At 55.5% G+C, this 15,789-nt stretch overlaps 2 protein-coding genes across 2 annotated transcripts; one reads left to right on the top strand and one right to left on the bottom strand.

Moving 5' to 3' along the window:
- Nucleotides 1–1,631: 1,631 nt before the first annotated feature.
- GCG54_00008789 (Molybdate-anion transporter) lies at nt 1,632–3,197 on the bottom strand (the record flags this gene model as incomplete). Its single annotated transcript, XM_045408748.1, has 3 exons — nt 1,632–1,720; nt 1,776–2,817; nt 2,868–3,197. Coding segments are annotated over 3 exons (1,461 nt in total), but the record flags the coding sequence as incomplete, so codon positions are not given.
- Nucleotides 3,198–9,832: 6,635 nt separating this feature from the next.
- GCG54_00008790 (Pathogenesis-related protein 5) lies at nt 9,833–15,095 on the top strand (the record flags this gene model as incomplete). Its single annotated transcript, XM_045408749.1, has 6 exons — nt 9,833–10,420; nt 10,479–10,583; nt 10,644–12,015; nt 12,068–12,219; nt 13,788–14,252; nt 14,301–15,095. 6 exons carry the CDS (start codon nt 9,833–9,835, stop codon nt 15,093–15,095), a joined length of 3,477 nt encoding a protein of 1,158 aa, XP_045266492.1.
- Between the last annotated feature and the right edge of the window lie 694 nt (nt 15,096–15,789).

The following is a 15,789-nucleotide window of genomic DNA, read 5'->3' on the forward strand; positions in this document are numbered from 1 at the left end:
GTGTGTGCTGTTGCGTGGTTTCTCGTTGCTGGTTTCTGGGTTCTGGCAGATCTGGCTGGGCAATGAATCAATCGGTCGGGAATCTCGCTGCACCTGGTGTCGAGATAACCGTCGAGTCGTGCGCCTTGGTTGGGTGGCTTGATCTTGGTATTAATAAACCCGCTCCTGCCTGTCGTTCTGCTGCAGGATTGCGACCACTTTTCACTCCCGTCGTCTCCTCCTTTTCTTGCTCTGCGAATTTCCCCTCAACCTTTAGCGCGCCTGCAGTTGGATGTCATGCGACCACCGATCAAAACGGCTGCAGTGGCTGGTTGGTGGTCGTCCTGTTTGAGGAAGTTGGCAGGTGCGTAGCGCGCTTTTCTCGCCTGGTGCAGAGTCTCTCTCCCCTTGTCGAGGTCCAGTCCCACGTCAGAGAACTTGCAGAATCTTGGTTGAAAAACAGCTCCGAGGTCTTCGCCAGTTTCCCGGTTTTTACGCTTGTTGAGCAAAAGTGGTTGTGGAAGGAGGGAGACGCAGTCGAATGGGCGTCCCTTATCGCTGGTTGGCCGTTGGATGGTTACACCAAAATGACTTGGGCGAGGCGCGCAATCCGCTGCTCGTGTGATAAGCCCACCACTTCTCTCTCAGTGTCGAGTTTGAGGAAGCAAGGGCAATGTTGAGGTAAAACGTCGATTGGTAAAGAATGAGATGAAAAACGGAAGACACAACCCGATTGATGCTCAGCAATCAGAGACAAGAGAATAAAGAGCAGCGACGGAAAGAGGCTGGCTGTTGATCCTTCTCTCTGCTAAAACCAACGGCCTTTTCCTTCCCCCTCTTCTCCTTCCTCGAATGCGACTTCTGCATTAAACAGTCCCCTTGGACGGTGGAGGGTGAATTTTGAGTTGGCCACTCAAATCGCTGCTCAGTCGAACCGGTTCGCAAGGGGTTCCGCAAAACAAGTGCGGTGTGGACTGCAAGAGCCGGGGTTGACGACTGCAAGTCGAAGGATCTTAAGTGCAGCTCACTACGAATGGCACGCCGCCACGCGAGGAGGGCTCACTCGGAATGCCAATCGCTGACGTGCACTGTTCGAGGCCTTCACAGAGTTGGAGAGGAAACTTGGGGTAAACACATCCCAAAAAAAAAGAGGCACACGATACTTGTAGGACACGGCACGCGGCAGCCAAATGCCCCGAAAGGGGAAGGAAGCTGGACCTGATGAAACGGAAACCCAACCCCAATGAGAGCAGGCCCCTGCGCTGAACTCGGTCACTCAACCCCACGACCTCGTTCCCCGGCGTTTGGTTGGCGGCATCGTCACATATCCTGGTCGTCAATATCTCCTTTTGCTGGGGGAGCCTCGCTTCACCTTCAACATGGCTCCAACAGGCCAGATTGCTTTCTTTTGATTCTCTTCCAGAAATTTCCAGTCTATGAGGGATGTCTGACCGTGATTAAAGCCATATGCCAATGTTCATGCCAATCATACATCGCTCTCCACAGTACCCGTATCTGATGCAAATGCCATGCCTTGAGTATTCCCTTTCCCACGCTGAATGAACATTTCATAAACTTGTCCATACGCCCAAAACACCCTCCAATCAGATGCACCTTGCCGTTGCGTAACATGACCCTGAGCAACGAGGCGTTTAGGCAGAAAAGCTCCTCTTGATGATAAAGAAGGATGCCAACAACAAAGCCGCGCAGGTGATGAAGACCATGTTGCGATGACCGTCGCCTATACATAAAGTCAGCATGCTTGTTGAGTGTTAGTCTCGAAAGGGACCACTTACCTTCTTCGTCCAGACTGTGCGCAACGACGACGAACACGTTGAGAGGCAGTCTCAGAAGACTGTAGACACGCCCGCGAGTACTGTCCTCCACAACCTCGCTCTTCAAGAACGACATGCTTGGGAAGTAGGCTCCAATGCATGCCTCAATCATGCAGAGAGCCCAGAACAGCAACTGCTCCTGTTCCAGCAAGATGGCTCCTGATAAACAACCGCTAACGGTGAGGACCGCAATCATCAGGATAAGGGATGTCGTCTCCTTGGTATGCGTCTTAGTGTAGAGGGAGAAGAATGCAGAACCGGCCATCATGGAGCACATGAAACTCGAAAAGATGAGACCGAAGGGCAGCTCTTCCGTTGAACCAGCCTTGGTTCTGGCACTCTTCAGCGCTGCGGACCAGAAGAAAACAAAGAGGTACATCGAACCCTCGAAGAAGGTCAATGTCAGACCCAAGGCCACAACGCGTGCATTGGCCAAGATTGACTGAATTCCACTCTTGACATCGGCAAGAGAACTCGACTGGCTATTCTGCAGGCCTCCGTAATTCTCCTTCCATGACTTGAGAATGAGCATGATGGCCGCAGCAGAGCACGCAGCGCTAGCCATGAACGGCCAGACCCGGCCGCCGAGAAAGTTGACTAGGATGTCGCCAATAATGCCAGACAGGATCGCAACGATGGAGCTGATGGTGGTCATGTTTCCGAAGATGGCGCCCAGCTTGAGCTTGCTTTGGGACAGGCCGCGTTGGTGGTACTCGGTAATCAACCATGCCTCGAAAACACTGTAAAGAAGAGTGGTTGAGACGCCGCCGGCAAAGCGACCGACGAACAGGATGAAGAGGTTGTCGGAAAGCATCGTCAGGCACGTCAGGATGTAGGTGACGCAGTACGTGAGGCAAGCGAGACGACGCCCGTATCGATCAGCGAGCTCGCCGGCAAAGGAGGCGGAGATGGCACCAGAAACAAATCCAGCGGCATAGAGCGCCGCAACGACCTTCTCGGGGATGTTCTTCTCGTACTTGTAAATGGCATAGATGTGAGGGCCCTACGGATGTCAGCTTGGCTCCCACGCACCGCCTGTCACCAACACATTACCTGCAACCAATCCGCAGCCATCGCAAGGGCGTAAACGGGGAAATAGTCTAGCTGGAACTGGCGGGCAGCAGCCTTGGTGTCGGTTCCCAGGAGCGAGCCTTGGTGCTCGGCCTCCCCATCAGAGCCGTAGTCCGCATCAGAAGCCTCCTGCTTGAGCTCCTCGACGACCTCGTCTTGCTGGCGCTGATACTGCCGGTACAGCAGGTAGCCGTTGCCTGCCACGAAGACGGCGAGATTGAGCGAGTAAAAGTCCATCATGTCGAAACCCTGGCCCTGTGATGGTGCTGTGGGCAGGTCTGGTGAGAATCGCAATGGGGATGTCGAAGCCTTCTAATAGATGCGGAGAACGCGGTGGCCCAACATTCCACGAGGCGAGGTTATCAGCAGTAGTTGCGCGTGTCTTGGGGATATCCTGACATTCAAGGTGTCTCAGTTGCCCTGCAATGACACCCCCAGATTTCCACTCGCAGAACTGGCGTAGGAGAAGCTGAAGACACAGAGTCGAAGGGAGACTGGAGGTGGCTGCATTTTTGAAAAAAAGTGCTAGGTAGCGAGGGAAAGAGACACATCTGATGGCTGTCCGTTTACCTGCAACGCTCTTTCCGCCCACCATCAAGCTTGGTAGCTGCCGCCCGCGACATGGAGAATCGCACTTTCCTGGAAGCGGCCATCAGTCGGCCGAAGCCGGCGATTTGAGTGTAATAGAGCAGTCATTGTATGATTCGGTGGCTGCTTGCACTATTGGATCTGCAGCGCAGCTACGAACATACGCCTACAAAGTTTGCCAACTCGCCTTGGTAGCTGGCCAATTCCGTCTTTCCGTTCATGAGAGGAGGACGTGATTGATATCCAGAGTTTAACCCAAATCTCAAGGCTGGCGTTCCAAGCCATTGGATAAGGCACGGGGAGGGAGAGCCGGGGCCAATGGAGAGGCAGCTACTGCTCCCAGCCAGGGACATAGTCCAACCACAATTGGGAAAGGGAGAATAGGTAGCCACTGACTACCTGGTGGCCACGCAGTACTTGACGGCAGGGACTATTGAGACGGGCGATTGCACTTGCACATTCCTGTTAATAGGGGAAAACTGCGTCTGGCATGCGCATTCGGGGGCCCATAGGAGTCCTATGGCACGTTGATTAACCCCTTCAATGTCGTCTGCTTCTGACAAAAGACATGTCGAGTGCCTTTCGAGACGAGAGATGTGACGTCTGGCTCGGTACTCGTGGGAAAAGGGACGTGGGTGATGGACGTGGCCGATGAAATAGCTGCATCGCAGCATGCTCAACAGCAGCGCTCAGGCGTGAGAGGATAAGCTGGAGACATCTCGTGATGTGTTGAATGTTATGTTTTCAAGACTTGGAGACCTGCACGCACACCAAAGGCGATTACAAAGTGAAATCGGTTTCGTCCTCGTCTTCTCCGTTCGCGACGGCACCATGATTCACTGCCCGGCACGGAACTTCCGGGGCACCGAAGCCACGCAGCGAGCACGTCAGCCAACCTTGCCGGCCATCCAAGTCAACCGACGCGGCGGGAGTGGCTCTGTCCACGCGGACGGTATGAACCCACAAACTTCCATGTTCCATGGCAAGGGACTCGGACGTCGCCGGAGCCAATCCGGAGCTTTGGAGCAGCTCCGAGCCAGAGAGGCTCCACAAAGCGGACGGGGTTCAGAAGGGGCGGTGCACCGGCTCTCGCGAGTTTATCGTATCGACGTCGTAGCGGAGAACCACAGGCGCTGTCTCCCATGCGTGGGGTCCCTAGCCAACAGAATACCGATGAAGCCGGTCACGGAGCCCATGACAGGATGAAGAAACAAGAGGCCCCGCGGGTTACCGAGCTACGAAGGAAACGCTCGGCCGAGATGGGGCTTCTGCGCATTACACTAGCCTGCGCTCTCGGGTGTCGGTGTGATGAATGTAAATCGAGACAACCAACGCACGGGAGGTGCTCCGCCTTGGCCGCCTGTCGGTACTGCAAAACGGCCGGCAGGTTCCCGGGGATATTGACGGGACAACACCGCTCCGGGGCGGCGGGAAGTCTTGGAAAGCGGGAAGCCTCGAACCGAAAAACTCAGGCTTTGGCGCTGACAAGAGCCACAAGCGAGCTCGCGAATGAGAGAAGGACTGAAGCGGGCTGGCTCATAGACTGGCAGGATTCCGACCGGTCGCGGGACGGAGACTGGACGGGTACGGGGACGCTGGAGTGAACCCAAAAACAGTGCGGCTGAGCTGCGGAGGCCGATCAGAGAGACGAAGGCAGTAAGGGCTCCCTTGTCGAGCCTATCAGATGTCTCCGGGGCTCAGCATGGCTTTTGTGCTACGCCTCACCGACCCTGGCTTGCCAGTGTGGAACATGATTGTATTGTCCACCGTCCTCTGGCAGGCGGCGGGAAGCCTACGTCAATGATGTTTCGCTGTTTCTGATTCCTAGAGCAGGCACACCAGGTTGACTTGGCGATTAGTGTTGGCAGAACGGAGCCAATGTTGACGTCGGCAAGGCTTTCTCTGCGGAATATCTAACTGCTTGTTGATAGACATTCTCGACACCGACTGATCAGCAAGCAGCGGCCATTGGCGACTGCAGCCGGCGTCTTCCTTTTGCATTGCCGATATGGAAAGCTCAGAAAGGATAGCTTGAGTTTTTCGTTGGTTCACTGCTTGTTGGCGAGGGATGCAAGGCCTGGAGGTTGGATGACATGACCGAATCCTTTGCCCCACTTTGCTAAGGCAGCTGGGAGATGTGCATCAGCATTCTGTGGAACAATTGAATTGCAGGGCTCCCGGTCCGGGTGGGATCTCCCCGGGTATCGTATGCAAATGGCTTTCTTCTCAAGTCAGAATGTTGTTGGGAGCGGACGAGACGGCATCTTCGAACGACGGCTCGAAGGGATTTCTGTGGCTCGGAAGTTGTCGCCGAGGAAGTCGCACATTTTGGCAGGTCCCTGCCTGCCGTCCCGAGCAATTATTACATAAGAAACACATGGGGAAAGAGGGGCTCACGCCAGTGCTCTCTACCTTACACTACCTAGGTAGGTGATTCGAACCTAATCTGGCGGGGTAAGCACGAATCAACGAAGAAATTGAAGGAGATGGCTGGATGGAATTCGGCGTTTAAGAAAAAATAAAGATAAGGGGGAAAAGGTACACCGCCCAAGCCAACTGCACCCCTCCCGAAGCCAATTCCCAGGACAAAGGACCGGTTCGCCCTGTCGACCGAAAGGAGACGGCGATTGTGCCACGATTTTGATCAAACACTCGAGGGAGAGAAAGAAGGGTGGACCAGTGGCCGCCCTATTCATGAGGGATTCCATGATTGACTTTCACGGCTGCTTCAAGCTGAAGGAGTCGGGAAGCCTGATGTTGCTGGTGGCGGCGGCGGTAGACTGCATGTGGTGGGTTTCTTCCTCATGGAATCCTGAAAAGAGGTACTTCAGCGGTACAACCAAGAAGGAGGAAAAGTCCTACAGAAAGTCCTGCATCCCAGGGCCACACAGAACCTGTGAGACCGTGCCGAGCCACGCTAGGTCTGTTTCTGTCGCGCGTATTCCACAGCAGGTCCAGCATGCAAAAGATACTTTGGCCGTCAAGGGTCCGGCGGGCTGGCATCGCAACTCGGCTCGCGGCTGGGATAGACGAAACCAAGACGGGGTCCCACGAGACGGATGCTTATTTCTTTGCTAATGGAATGATGGTTGGAATCATGAATCTTTCGCAACCTGCATACCGATGTCGCGTTGGGCGTCAATTGTGGCCGTATTCTTTCTGTTGCTGCGCAATGATGCGTACATGACCGTCTTGGCCAACAAGCCAGTTCAGACAACCGAAGGCTTGCAGTAGTTTGTCGGCAGAACCGCAGCCACTGCTGAAGTTCCGCGAGTTATCTTGGAATAGGGTACGCAAAGTGAGGAGGAAGGCTGCCACGGCACGCTGATAAACAAGGGTCTGCCGCATCTTCGCGGGATGGACAACACAATTCCCTGCCCTGAAATCCTTAACTCAACCTTAAGCTGGTTGCTGACAAAAGGGCGCATCCAACGTCCCGGGAACCCCGTGTGTCGTCTCCACGAGAGTCGCAGCAGGATCTCCGCGTCCCTGTCCTTCTTTTTTGCCGTCGTCGCACTCTGTCAGCTGTCAGACATGTCCGACGAAAGGACAAGGTTGAGTTTCTGGGCATCGAAATTGTCTTGTTCCTGAATGTCATCAACGACAACTTTAAGCCTCTCTGAGAGCGAGAGTTCCTGTCTGGCCTCTCGGTACATGGTAAACTTCTTTCAACTTCTCGGGAAAGCGAGATGAGACGATTACTACGACTCAGATGCTTTGCTCGGCCCGTCGCCCAGTCTTCGCCGTATTGGGCGGTACAGGAAAGCCGTCCCTCCCTCACCACAGACGCCGTCCAATGTCTGCCGCGTCTGATACAGGCACCAAGGACGCAGTCTCAAGACAGGTGTCTGGTGTAGATAGAGGGACGCAGCAGGTTCACTGACAGGACAACGGCGATAGAGACAGGACGAAACCAACACTACTGTCTGACCGCTCAAGTCCTGCGTGTAATCCGGTGTGAAATCTGTCGACTGCTCGGCGCAGGGCAACGAGCAAAGTCCTACGAACGTACGAACGGTGCTTGCTGACGAGGTAGGCAAGTGAAGTAAGTACCTCGCGCGTACATGCGACGGATAGTACAGCTTTCTCCACCGGCACCGGCACCGCCCATCCAACGTACGTACCTTGCGTTTGGTGGTAGGTACCCAAAGACGGGACTCTCGCGCTGCAGGCTGCAGCCAGAAGGCCAGTTTAATTGTCGCGAGCCCAATCCAGTGGCAGGCGGCGGCGGCGTCGCTCAGCCTTACACTGCCCAGAAACGAGCCGGGGTAAGTCGTGGGAGTGGTTCCTCCACCTGGCGCACCCGCTGGCTGGTTTTAGTGCCGTCAGCTGCTGGCGCCAGTCCAGCCACACTACCAGGCGGGAGGTGGGATGTAGGATGTAGGATGTAGGCACCTAGGGAAGGTAGGCAGGTAGAGTCCCTGCAGAAGCATGCGGTGAGATACTTGCGGCGTCCTACAGCTACCCCACCCCGCCACCTATCGCGGAGGGAGCACAGGGCAGCTCAGCACCATGGACGGCTCCAGCAGCTGGAGGTGCACCGGCAGCAGAGAGCACAGCGCTCACGCTGCAAAACACGACGGGACACAGAAACGAAGCACGGGAAGCAAGAAGTAGAGGCAGGCAGGGCGGCAGAGGTAAAACAGCTCGAGAAACAATGCAAGCAGTTCCTCGGTTTTGATTTCAGAGTGTTCTGTCCGTTTGTCCGTGTTGACGGTCCCCAATACTCGCTCCAGAATCTCGTATTGCCTCTCCCTCTCCACTATGAATTGAGGTACATGCCTACCTTAGGTAGGTACAGAGAAGGTGCCTCACCAACACCAACACCAGCAAACAGCAACGGCCAACGGTAACATTATCATCATTGTCAGCATCCTCCAGCCCGATCCTCGATCCCCAGCGGCAATCTTGTCCGTTGTCGGGAACAACCATCAGGTCTTGTGCATAACATTTATTCTGCAGTTATTTACGGCAACAAACGTTCGCTATTCCGTCCACCTTGTTGCACAGAGATCGAATACGTGCAGAGGTATTCCTCGGTCCAGTAAACTCGCTTTGCCTCCTCCACCTCTCCCAAACCAAAACTTGACACATCCCGGTCGTCCCATCCCGCCTTCTGCTTTCGCTATTCGTAAGGTACCTACTCGACCTCTTCGTACCACCGTCCGCCGTCCACCGTCAGTCAATTCTCTTGCACGCGCCTCATACAACTAACTACCTGGGTAACTTCTTCTTGGACAATACGGCTCTATTGAAGTCGTTCGCTGTCTGTCGCACCGCTCTCTGCACCACCTGCATCATCCCCAAAAACGGAGGAGAATCTCATTCAGAAAAGCGAAAGCAACAAGCGCCGGCCCACGTCGTCCACCTTGCCTTGGCCTTACGGTGCCACACTTACTTCGGCTTCCCTTCCACAGCCCACGCCCTCGTCGCTCCCCCTCGCTCCTTCCCCCCGCCAGGGAAGCGAGAAAAAAAAAGCAGCACACGGCCCACGAATACGGCCCACCCCCTCCACCCCCCATCCTCGTTCCGTCGCTGCGTCTGCGTTGCGTTGCGTTGCGTCCACCTCGCACTCCTCACGCTGCTGCTTGCTCACCACGGGTCCCCCATTCCTAATTCCCAGCCCGCCAGTCCAATCCAGTCCAGCCCGGCCCAGTGCACATTCTATTTTCTCACTCCTCACTCTTTCCCACACGTTCTCGTCTGGTCCATCCGATCAGTCCTGTCAAACAGCCCCCAGAACCATACCGTCACAGCCCGCCAACCTGTGTGTGCCTAGTGCAGAGAGTCCAGAATTGCAGACTGCCACCACCTGGGAGAGAGACAGAGAGAGACGGAAACGAAGTAACAGACGGAAACGAAGAGAGAAGGACAAGTCCTGAGCTACCTACAGAGGCCCGTCCGTCGTCCTGGCTTTCACCCACTGCCTGACTCTCGCTCCCGACTCCCGTCTGTTTCCCGTCTCTCACTATCCGTCCACACGGCGCGCCGTGACTTGACTGCGACTTGACCACCACCCCCTCCCCCCAGCCTACTGCCTGCTCCATCCCATCCTTACCTTACTTGTCTTGTCCTGCCCATCCTGTCCTGTCCTGTCCTGTCCCGTCCCCAGAAGCAGAAGCACAGCACAGCACAAGCACCGGCAGCAGCAGCAGCGCCCACCTCTGGAGGAGTCCTAAGCCCAAGGTCTAAAGCCCAAGCCTGCGCCCAGGACCAGCCCGGCGAGACCACCACCACCACACGGCTGCAACCCAAACCGAATCGATATACCCTCTGCCTGTCCTGCCCACCTGAGGCCCGAGTCCCTTATCCTCTCCCCTCTTCCCTCCTCTTCTTCCCTCCTCCATACCACTTCCCTTATGAGCTTTTCCAATTCCCGCCTGAAAGGCTTTGGTTTCGGTAAACGCAAGTCAACTGCCAGCATCCAAACGCCAGACCCGAACCAGACCCCAAGCCCGACCCCTCCTCCCCAAGGCCACCCGTCCGGCGCCCCTCAAATACCGCAGCAGATCCCCGTTCGTCCTGGCTCGATCGCCTCGACCTCTTCCGCCTCTATCGCCCCTATGAATCACCCAGGCGCCGGGAACCGACCACCGAGTTATTCGGCAAACTACCCTCAAGGCGGCCCTCCTCCCATCGGCCGCACAAGCCCGTTGACGAACCAAGGCCCGACGAGAACCCCGCCTAGCCAAATGGTCGGCGGTCCCCCTCCCATCAACACCGGCGCTCCCGTCGCCGGATACCCGCCTCAGCTCCCTCCTGTCGGCGGTCAAGGACATCCCATGGGCGGTCCTCCTCAGTACGGCGGTGGCGGTGGTGGCTACCCTCCCCCGGGTCCTCCTGGCCCTCCCGGAGGCCCTATGGCGCAATATCAGAGAGGCGGCAGCGCGGCCGAGGTTGAGGGCAACAGCAGGAGCAAGGCTCAGCTGATAGTCGGCATCGATTTCGTACGTGGACACCGGAGAGAAGTGCGGGGGTGACCGGGCTTGCTGACATGACTGCCAGGGTACGACGTTTTCCGGTGTGGCTTTCGCGTTCGCCACGAACAACGAGGCTAAGGAGGATATTATTACGGAATGGCCCGGCGCCGGATCATACACAAAGCAAAAGGTTCGATCAAGGAGGCACTGAATCAATGCGTTCAATCGCAGCTGACAAAACTCGAACTAGATTCCCACCGTTCTCTACTACGATCAATACCAGAAGGTTGTCGGATGGGGTCCCGATATTGCGGATGCCCTCGCGCCTACTGGGTACCCGAAACCCGGCGTGCAAAAGGTGGAATGGTTCAAGCTGCAGCTGATGCTTTCCGGCAACACATATATCGACCCCATCAACCTGCCTCCTCTGCCTCCTGGCAAGTCTGAAATCGATGTTGCGGCCGACTACCTCTTCAAGCTCCGCCAGGCCATGCGCTCTGCGCTGCAGAAGACGTTGGGTGAAGTGTTCAACCGCGAGGAGAGAAACATTCGGTACTACCTGACAGTGCCCGCTATTTGGAACGATGCTGGCAAGGCTGCCACCAGAGCCGCTGCCATTCAGGCCGGTTTCCTCCGAGACGAGAACGACAACCGCCTTACCCTGGTTTCCGAGCCCGAGGCGGCGGCAATCTTCTGCTCCAAGACTGGCCTTCTTAACTTGAAGGTTCACGACGCCGTTCTGATTGTCGATTGCGGTGGTGGTACGGTCGATTTAATTGCCTACGAAGTCGAGGATGAGAACCCCTTTACGGTGGCCGAGTGCACGGCTGGATCTGGTGACTCTTGCGGTTCAACAGCGCTCAACCGTAATTTTAGCAACATTCTGCGCACAAAGATCCGCAAGATGAAGCTGCCCGACGGATCCAAGACGGCCGGCCGTGTGTACGCCAAGTGCATCATGGATTTCGAGAACCGCATCAAGGCCGACTTCCGTAATAACGGTCAGAAGTGGGCTGTGGATGTCGGTATCGAGGCGGAATTCCCCGAGGCCGGTATTGAGGAAGGTTACATGACCTTCACAAACGAGGAGATTCTGCAGTGCTTCGAGCCTGTCGTAAACCGCATTCTGGAACTCGTCAGAAACCAGATCATTGCCATCCAGGCTCAGAACCGCACTCTGCAGAACATTCTGGTTGTTGGAGGTTTCGGTGCCTCCGAGTACCTCTTCCAGCAGATCAAGCTCCACGTCCCTCCTCAGTTCCAGTCCAAGGTGGTGCGTCCCATGGACTCCGTCGCTGCTATCGTCAAGGGTGCCGTTACTGCCGGTATCACGGAGCGCGTCGTCACCCACCGTGTTGCTCGTCGTCACTACCTCATGGCCACTCTCCAGCCCTTCAAGGAGGGCTACCACCCCGAGGCCTACCGTGTGCCGTCCCTCGACGGCAAGGACCGTTGCAAGTTCACCAGGCAGATTTTCGTGCAAAAGGGCCAGAAAGTCAAGATTGGCGAGCCTGTCAAGGTTTCCTTCTTCAGACAGGTTGCCCCCGGCGCTACCCTCATGTACGAGGATATCCTCTACGCCTGCGACGACGATGTTTGCCCCGAATACACCAAGGATCCTCGTAAGCGTATTACCTTCACAAATCGACACAGCACTTGCTAACCCCATGACAGGTATCAAGGAAGTCGTCACTCTGACCTCTGATCTTTCGCGCAAGAACCTCGAGAAGGACTTCGAGAGGATGGACACACCACAAGGCACATTCTACCGTGTCTACTTTGACATTTACCTGACTCTTGACGGATCCGAGTTCAGTGCAGAACTGGTCTGCCAAGGCGAAGTCATGGGCCGCTGCAGAGCGCGCTTCAGGTAAAAATGGCGGATTTGGGGGGGAGAAGAATGATAATCTGTTTGCCGGCTTGCGTTGGGCATTTCGTTTCCATACACTCGGATGATACCTCGAAAAGGTGAAGGAGCAGGAAGGACAGCCGAGGCTAATAATGGCCAAGAGTATATATCTTACGAAGAGACCTCCCAGGACTCACTACTGGAGATGAGAACTGGACTCTGGGAGGCTTTTATTACGACACTGAAAGATGATGGCCTGTGGTCCACTGTAGACGCACGACATTCCCAGCATGGGACAAATCAAGTTTATTGAAGACCAAGAGGTTGCAACCAGTGCCCGTCTGGGACGTGCAAGGTTATTTTCCTGTCTGCGCGTCTGAAGATATCGCCGGGTCGATGCAGGGTCGAAGTCAACGCCAAATCTTGGCCAAGAAATAAGCTACGATGCCCGGCACAACTCTGTGGGCTTCACTCTGCACCACGTGGTGAGTCAACGTTCCCCACGTTGGCCCTTGACATTCTCAATGGCATCTAAAGTGATATGATGACGGCGAAAGAGCAACGATACTGAGGCTGTGTGTGAGATAGAGGACAGCTCATAGGAAGGTACAGTCCCACAGTCCGGCGGCAAGGCAGTACTTCTCGCGCTGACCGCTTCTAACAATCCTGGGTACAGCCACATCAGCTTGCAGGTGGAGCTGAGGCCAGAACGGCGCGGGGCAATAAGCCAAGCAGGGAAGGCCCCGGTCGTTGGCCACCCGAAATGGACCCTGCAGTTCCAACGGGAAACTGGGCAGCCAGTTGCACCTGCGTCATCGTCTGAACATGAACCGCTGAGAGGTTCGACCCAAGGTCCGGCCCTGCAACTGCAACGTCGACAAGCGCCGGCGGGCAGGCGACGATGGGATGGGCTGGTACTCCCCATCGGCTGCTGTTGGAGGCAGTGGCTCTCCAGTGCCCCCCCTTTCCATCGTGTGTCGAGGACGTGAGAATGGCGGACAGAACCATTTTCATCTGCAACAACGAGCGTGCGAACCTCTAAACACCCTATCCGCCTCTCTGCATCGCTAGCTCCACGAACACCCTCTTTAAGCGCCTGAAATAGTCGTTTTTACCTTCTGCCCTACGACCCAGTTCCTGATTCATCCGTCCAACCAACCTGCAGCTCCCACCTGGCACCCTCTGACGCTATATCGCGTCGACAGGGATAATCAGGTATTGGCCCTGGATCAAGCAGGCCGATCACCTCTTGGGGCCTCGCCGCCCCTTGCTTCCATTCGTTCTTTCGACGACACGCTGTACGTCACTCGGCGCAGGTCCGTTGCGAGCTATTGGCGGCACCAAATCACCACCTCGCAGAAGCCGCCGGTATATCTTTGCCCGATCGTCGTCTCGCCGGACCATGGAAGCTTGGGGCCTCTGAACCATGAACTGTTGCACCATCCCAGCATAGACCACACCTTTACTCTAAGTCACGAATCGATACCGCTGTTGATTCTTGCAATCATCCTTCTTTGTTTGAAGTGTCTGGGTATTCGACCGCAGACGACCGATACGCAGACAATGAGACAGGTGCCGTCGAGAAAAGGCGACAGGCGCTCAACGGCATCCGGCCGGAACATCTTCGTTGCGCTGGCTCTCGCGTCGCAGCTCCCAGCCGCCAATGCCATCGTCTTCCCGAGCACACATCCGAATTACAAGACCGACTACTTGTCACTGAACAAGCGTTACAACCCCGCCAGGCGAGGCCCGCCCGAGGATTGGAACGGGAGGATACCCTTGAAGATCACAAACACATGTTCAGAACCGATCTGGCCAGGCATCACCACGCAGCACGGCGTCGGCCCCGGCACCGGGGGTTTCGAACTTGGCGCGGGTGAAAGCCGGGACCTGTGGGTCGGTCCGACATGGCAAGGCCGAGCGTGGGGAAGAACCAATTGCACTGTCAATGGAGAGTCGGCTGGTTGCACAACGGGCGATTGCTTCGGAAAGCTTAACTGCGAGTTCAGTGTAAGTGATCATGGTTCGCGCGGTACTGAGAGATACTAATGAGGACAGGGCGCCGTTCCTGCAACACTAGCCGAGTTCAACTTGGCTGGCGGCGTTTCCGGGAGACAGACCTTTTATGACATCTCCCTCGTCGACGGCTACAACATCCCCGTGGGCATCAATTATATCCCTGCCGACAACACCTCGTACATTCCGCCCAACCTCACCAATTGTGCTTGCATCGCCACGGCCGGCCTTTTGTCAAATACCGCAGCAAGTGGTACTGTTTATACCAACTCCACCTACCCCGTCCCGTGGGAACCGACCGAGACGAATAACAGCGCTCGAGACTGGTGTCCTTGGCCCCTTCTTACCATGCCACCGGAGAAGCCTGGTGACGGTGTCTACCCTTACCCCGATGACAACATCATGCGTCCCGACTTTAGCCCGTGCAAGAGTCAATGTGCCGCCACCAACTCGGATAAGGACTGTTGCATAGGATCGTGGCACGACCCCAACAAGTGCAAGCCGGGGTTGTACTCGAAGCATGCCAAATCAATTTGTCCGGACGCTTACAGTTTCGCCTTTGATGACCAAACATCGACTTTCATTATCCCATCCGGCGGCGGCTGGGAGGTCGTCTTTTGTCCGGCGGGGAGGAGTACCAACATCCTTCGCACCATGGGACCCCAGCTTTTCGAGCTTGCGAGCGCCGGATACTTGAGCCAGAAGAACTTGGATCTGGTTAAGAACCTCTCCTACATAGAGTCGCAGAGTGAGAAGAACGCCGCTCCGGGTGTGACGTCCAAGTCGGCATGGGCCGTCTGTGCAGCGGCTGTAACCGCTCTACTGATGGCTATCTGAGCGATTTGGCGGTCTTTCTCTTCGTTTCGACATGACGGGCTGGACCCGCGCAATGAGTCATGTTTTACTTTTGGATTCAAGCATTGGGATACCCTAGAACGAGAACACGAGCCGTGGAACGAGAACTACGAAGTAGACGATAAAGATAGGACTCGAGGGTGTGACTCGACAATGACAAGAGCGAACATTTCCTTCCTTCACGTACCTAGAACTTTCATACCCTGTATCAAACAATAGATCAAGTGTATACTCACGTTTGGATGCCTTGTGAATGTTTTGGTTTGTTTCCTTGATATTGGTACTTGGCATTTCTGACTGTAACTTGGGGAAAGCAGTTGCGTCTTCCGGTGAAATCTTAGTCTCAGGTACGTCGATTTTGGCTTTCGGGTCCGGTATCCGACGCAGTGGCACTGGAACGGCGGCTCCGATCCAGCCGCATGCATCCAGAACTGTTCTCTGCGTCTTGCGTTGACGGCGCTCAGAAACTAGTAACTTTTGTTTGCACTCAGTAAAGATGATCTTCAAATAAAGCGAATCGATGCTTTGATAATTCATGTACAAACCGTAATCTCATACTTACCTCCTTCTCAACCTTCCCGTCTAAGCCGGTACGAGAAAGAGACCCGTGGCCTCCAGACCCCCTTGCATCACTCCGGAACAGAGGACCATTTGAAATGTCTATGATATTTTTTTG

Source organism: Colletotrichum gloeosporioides (assembly GCF_011800055.1).
Source record: "Colletotrichum gloeosporioides strain Lc1 chromosome Unknown consensus_30, whole genome shotgun sequence".
Taxonomy (NCBI): domain Eukaryota; kingdom Fungi; phylum Ascomycota; class Sordariomycetes; order Glomerellales; family Glomerellaceae; genus Colletotrichum; species Colletotrichum gloeosporioides.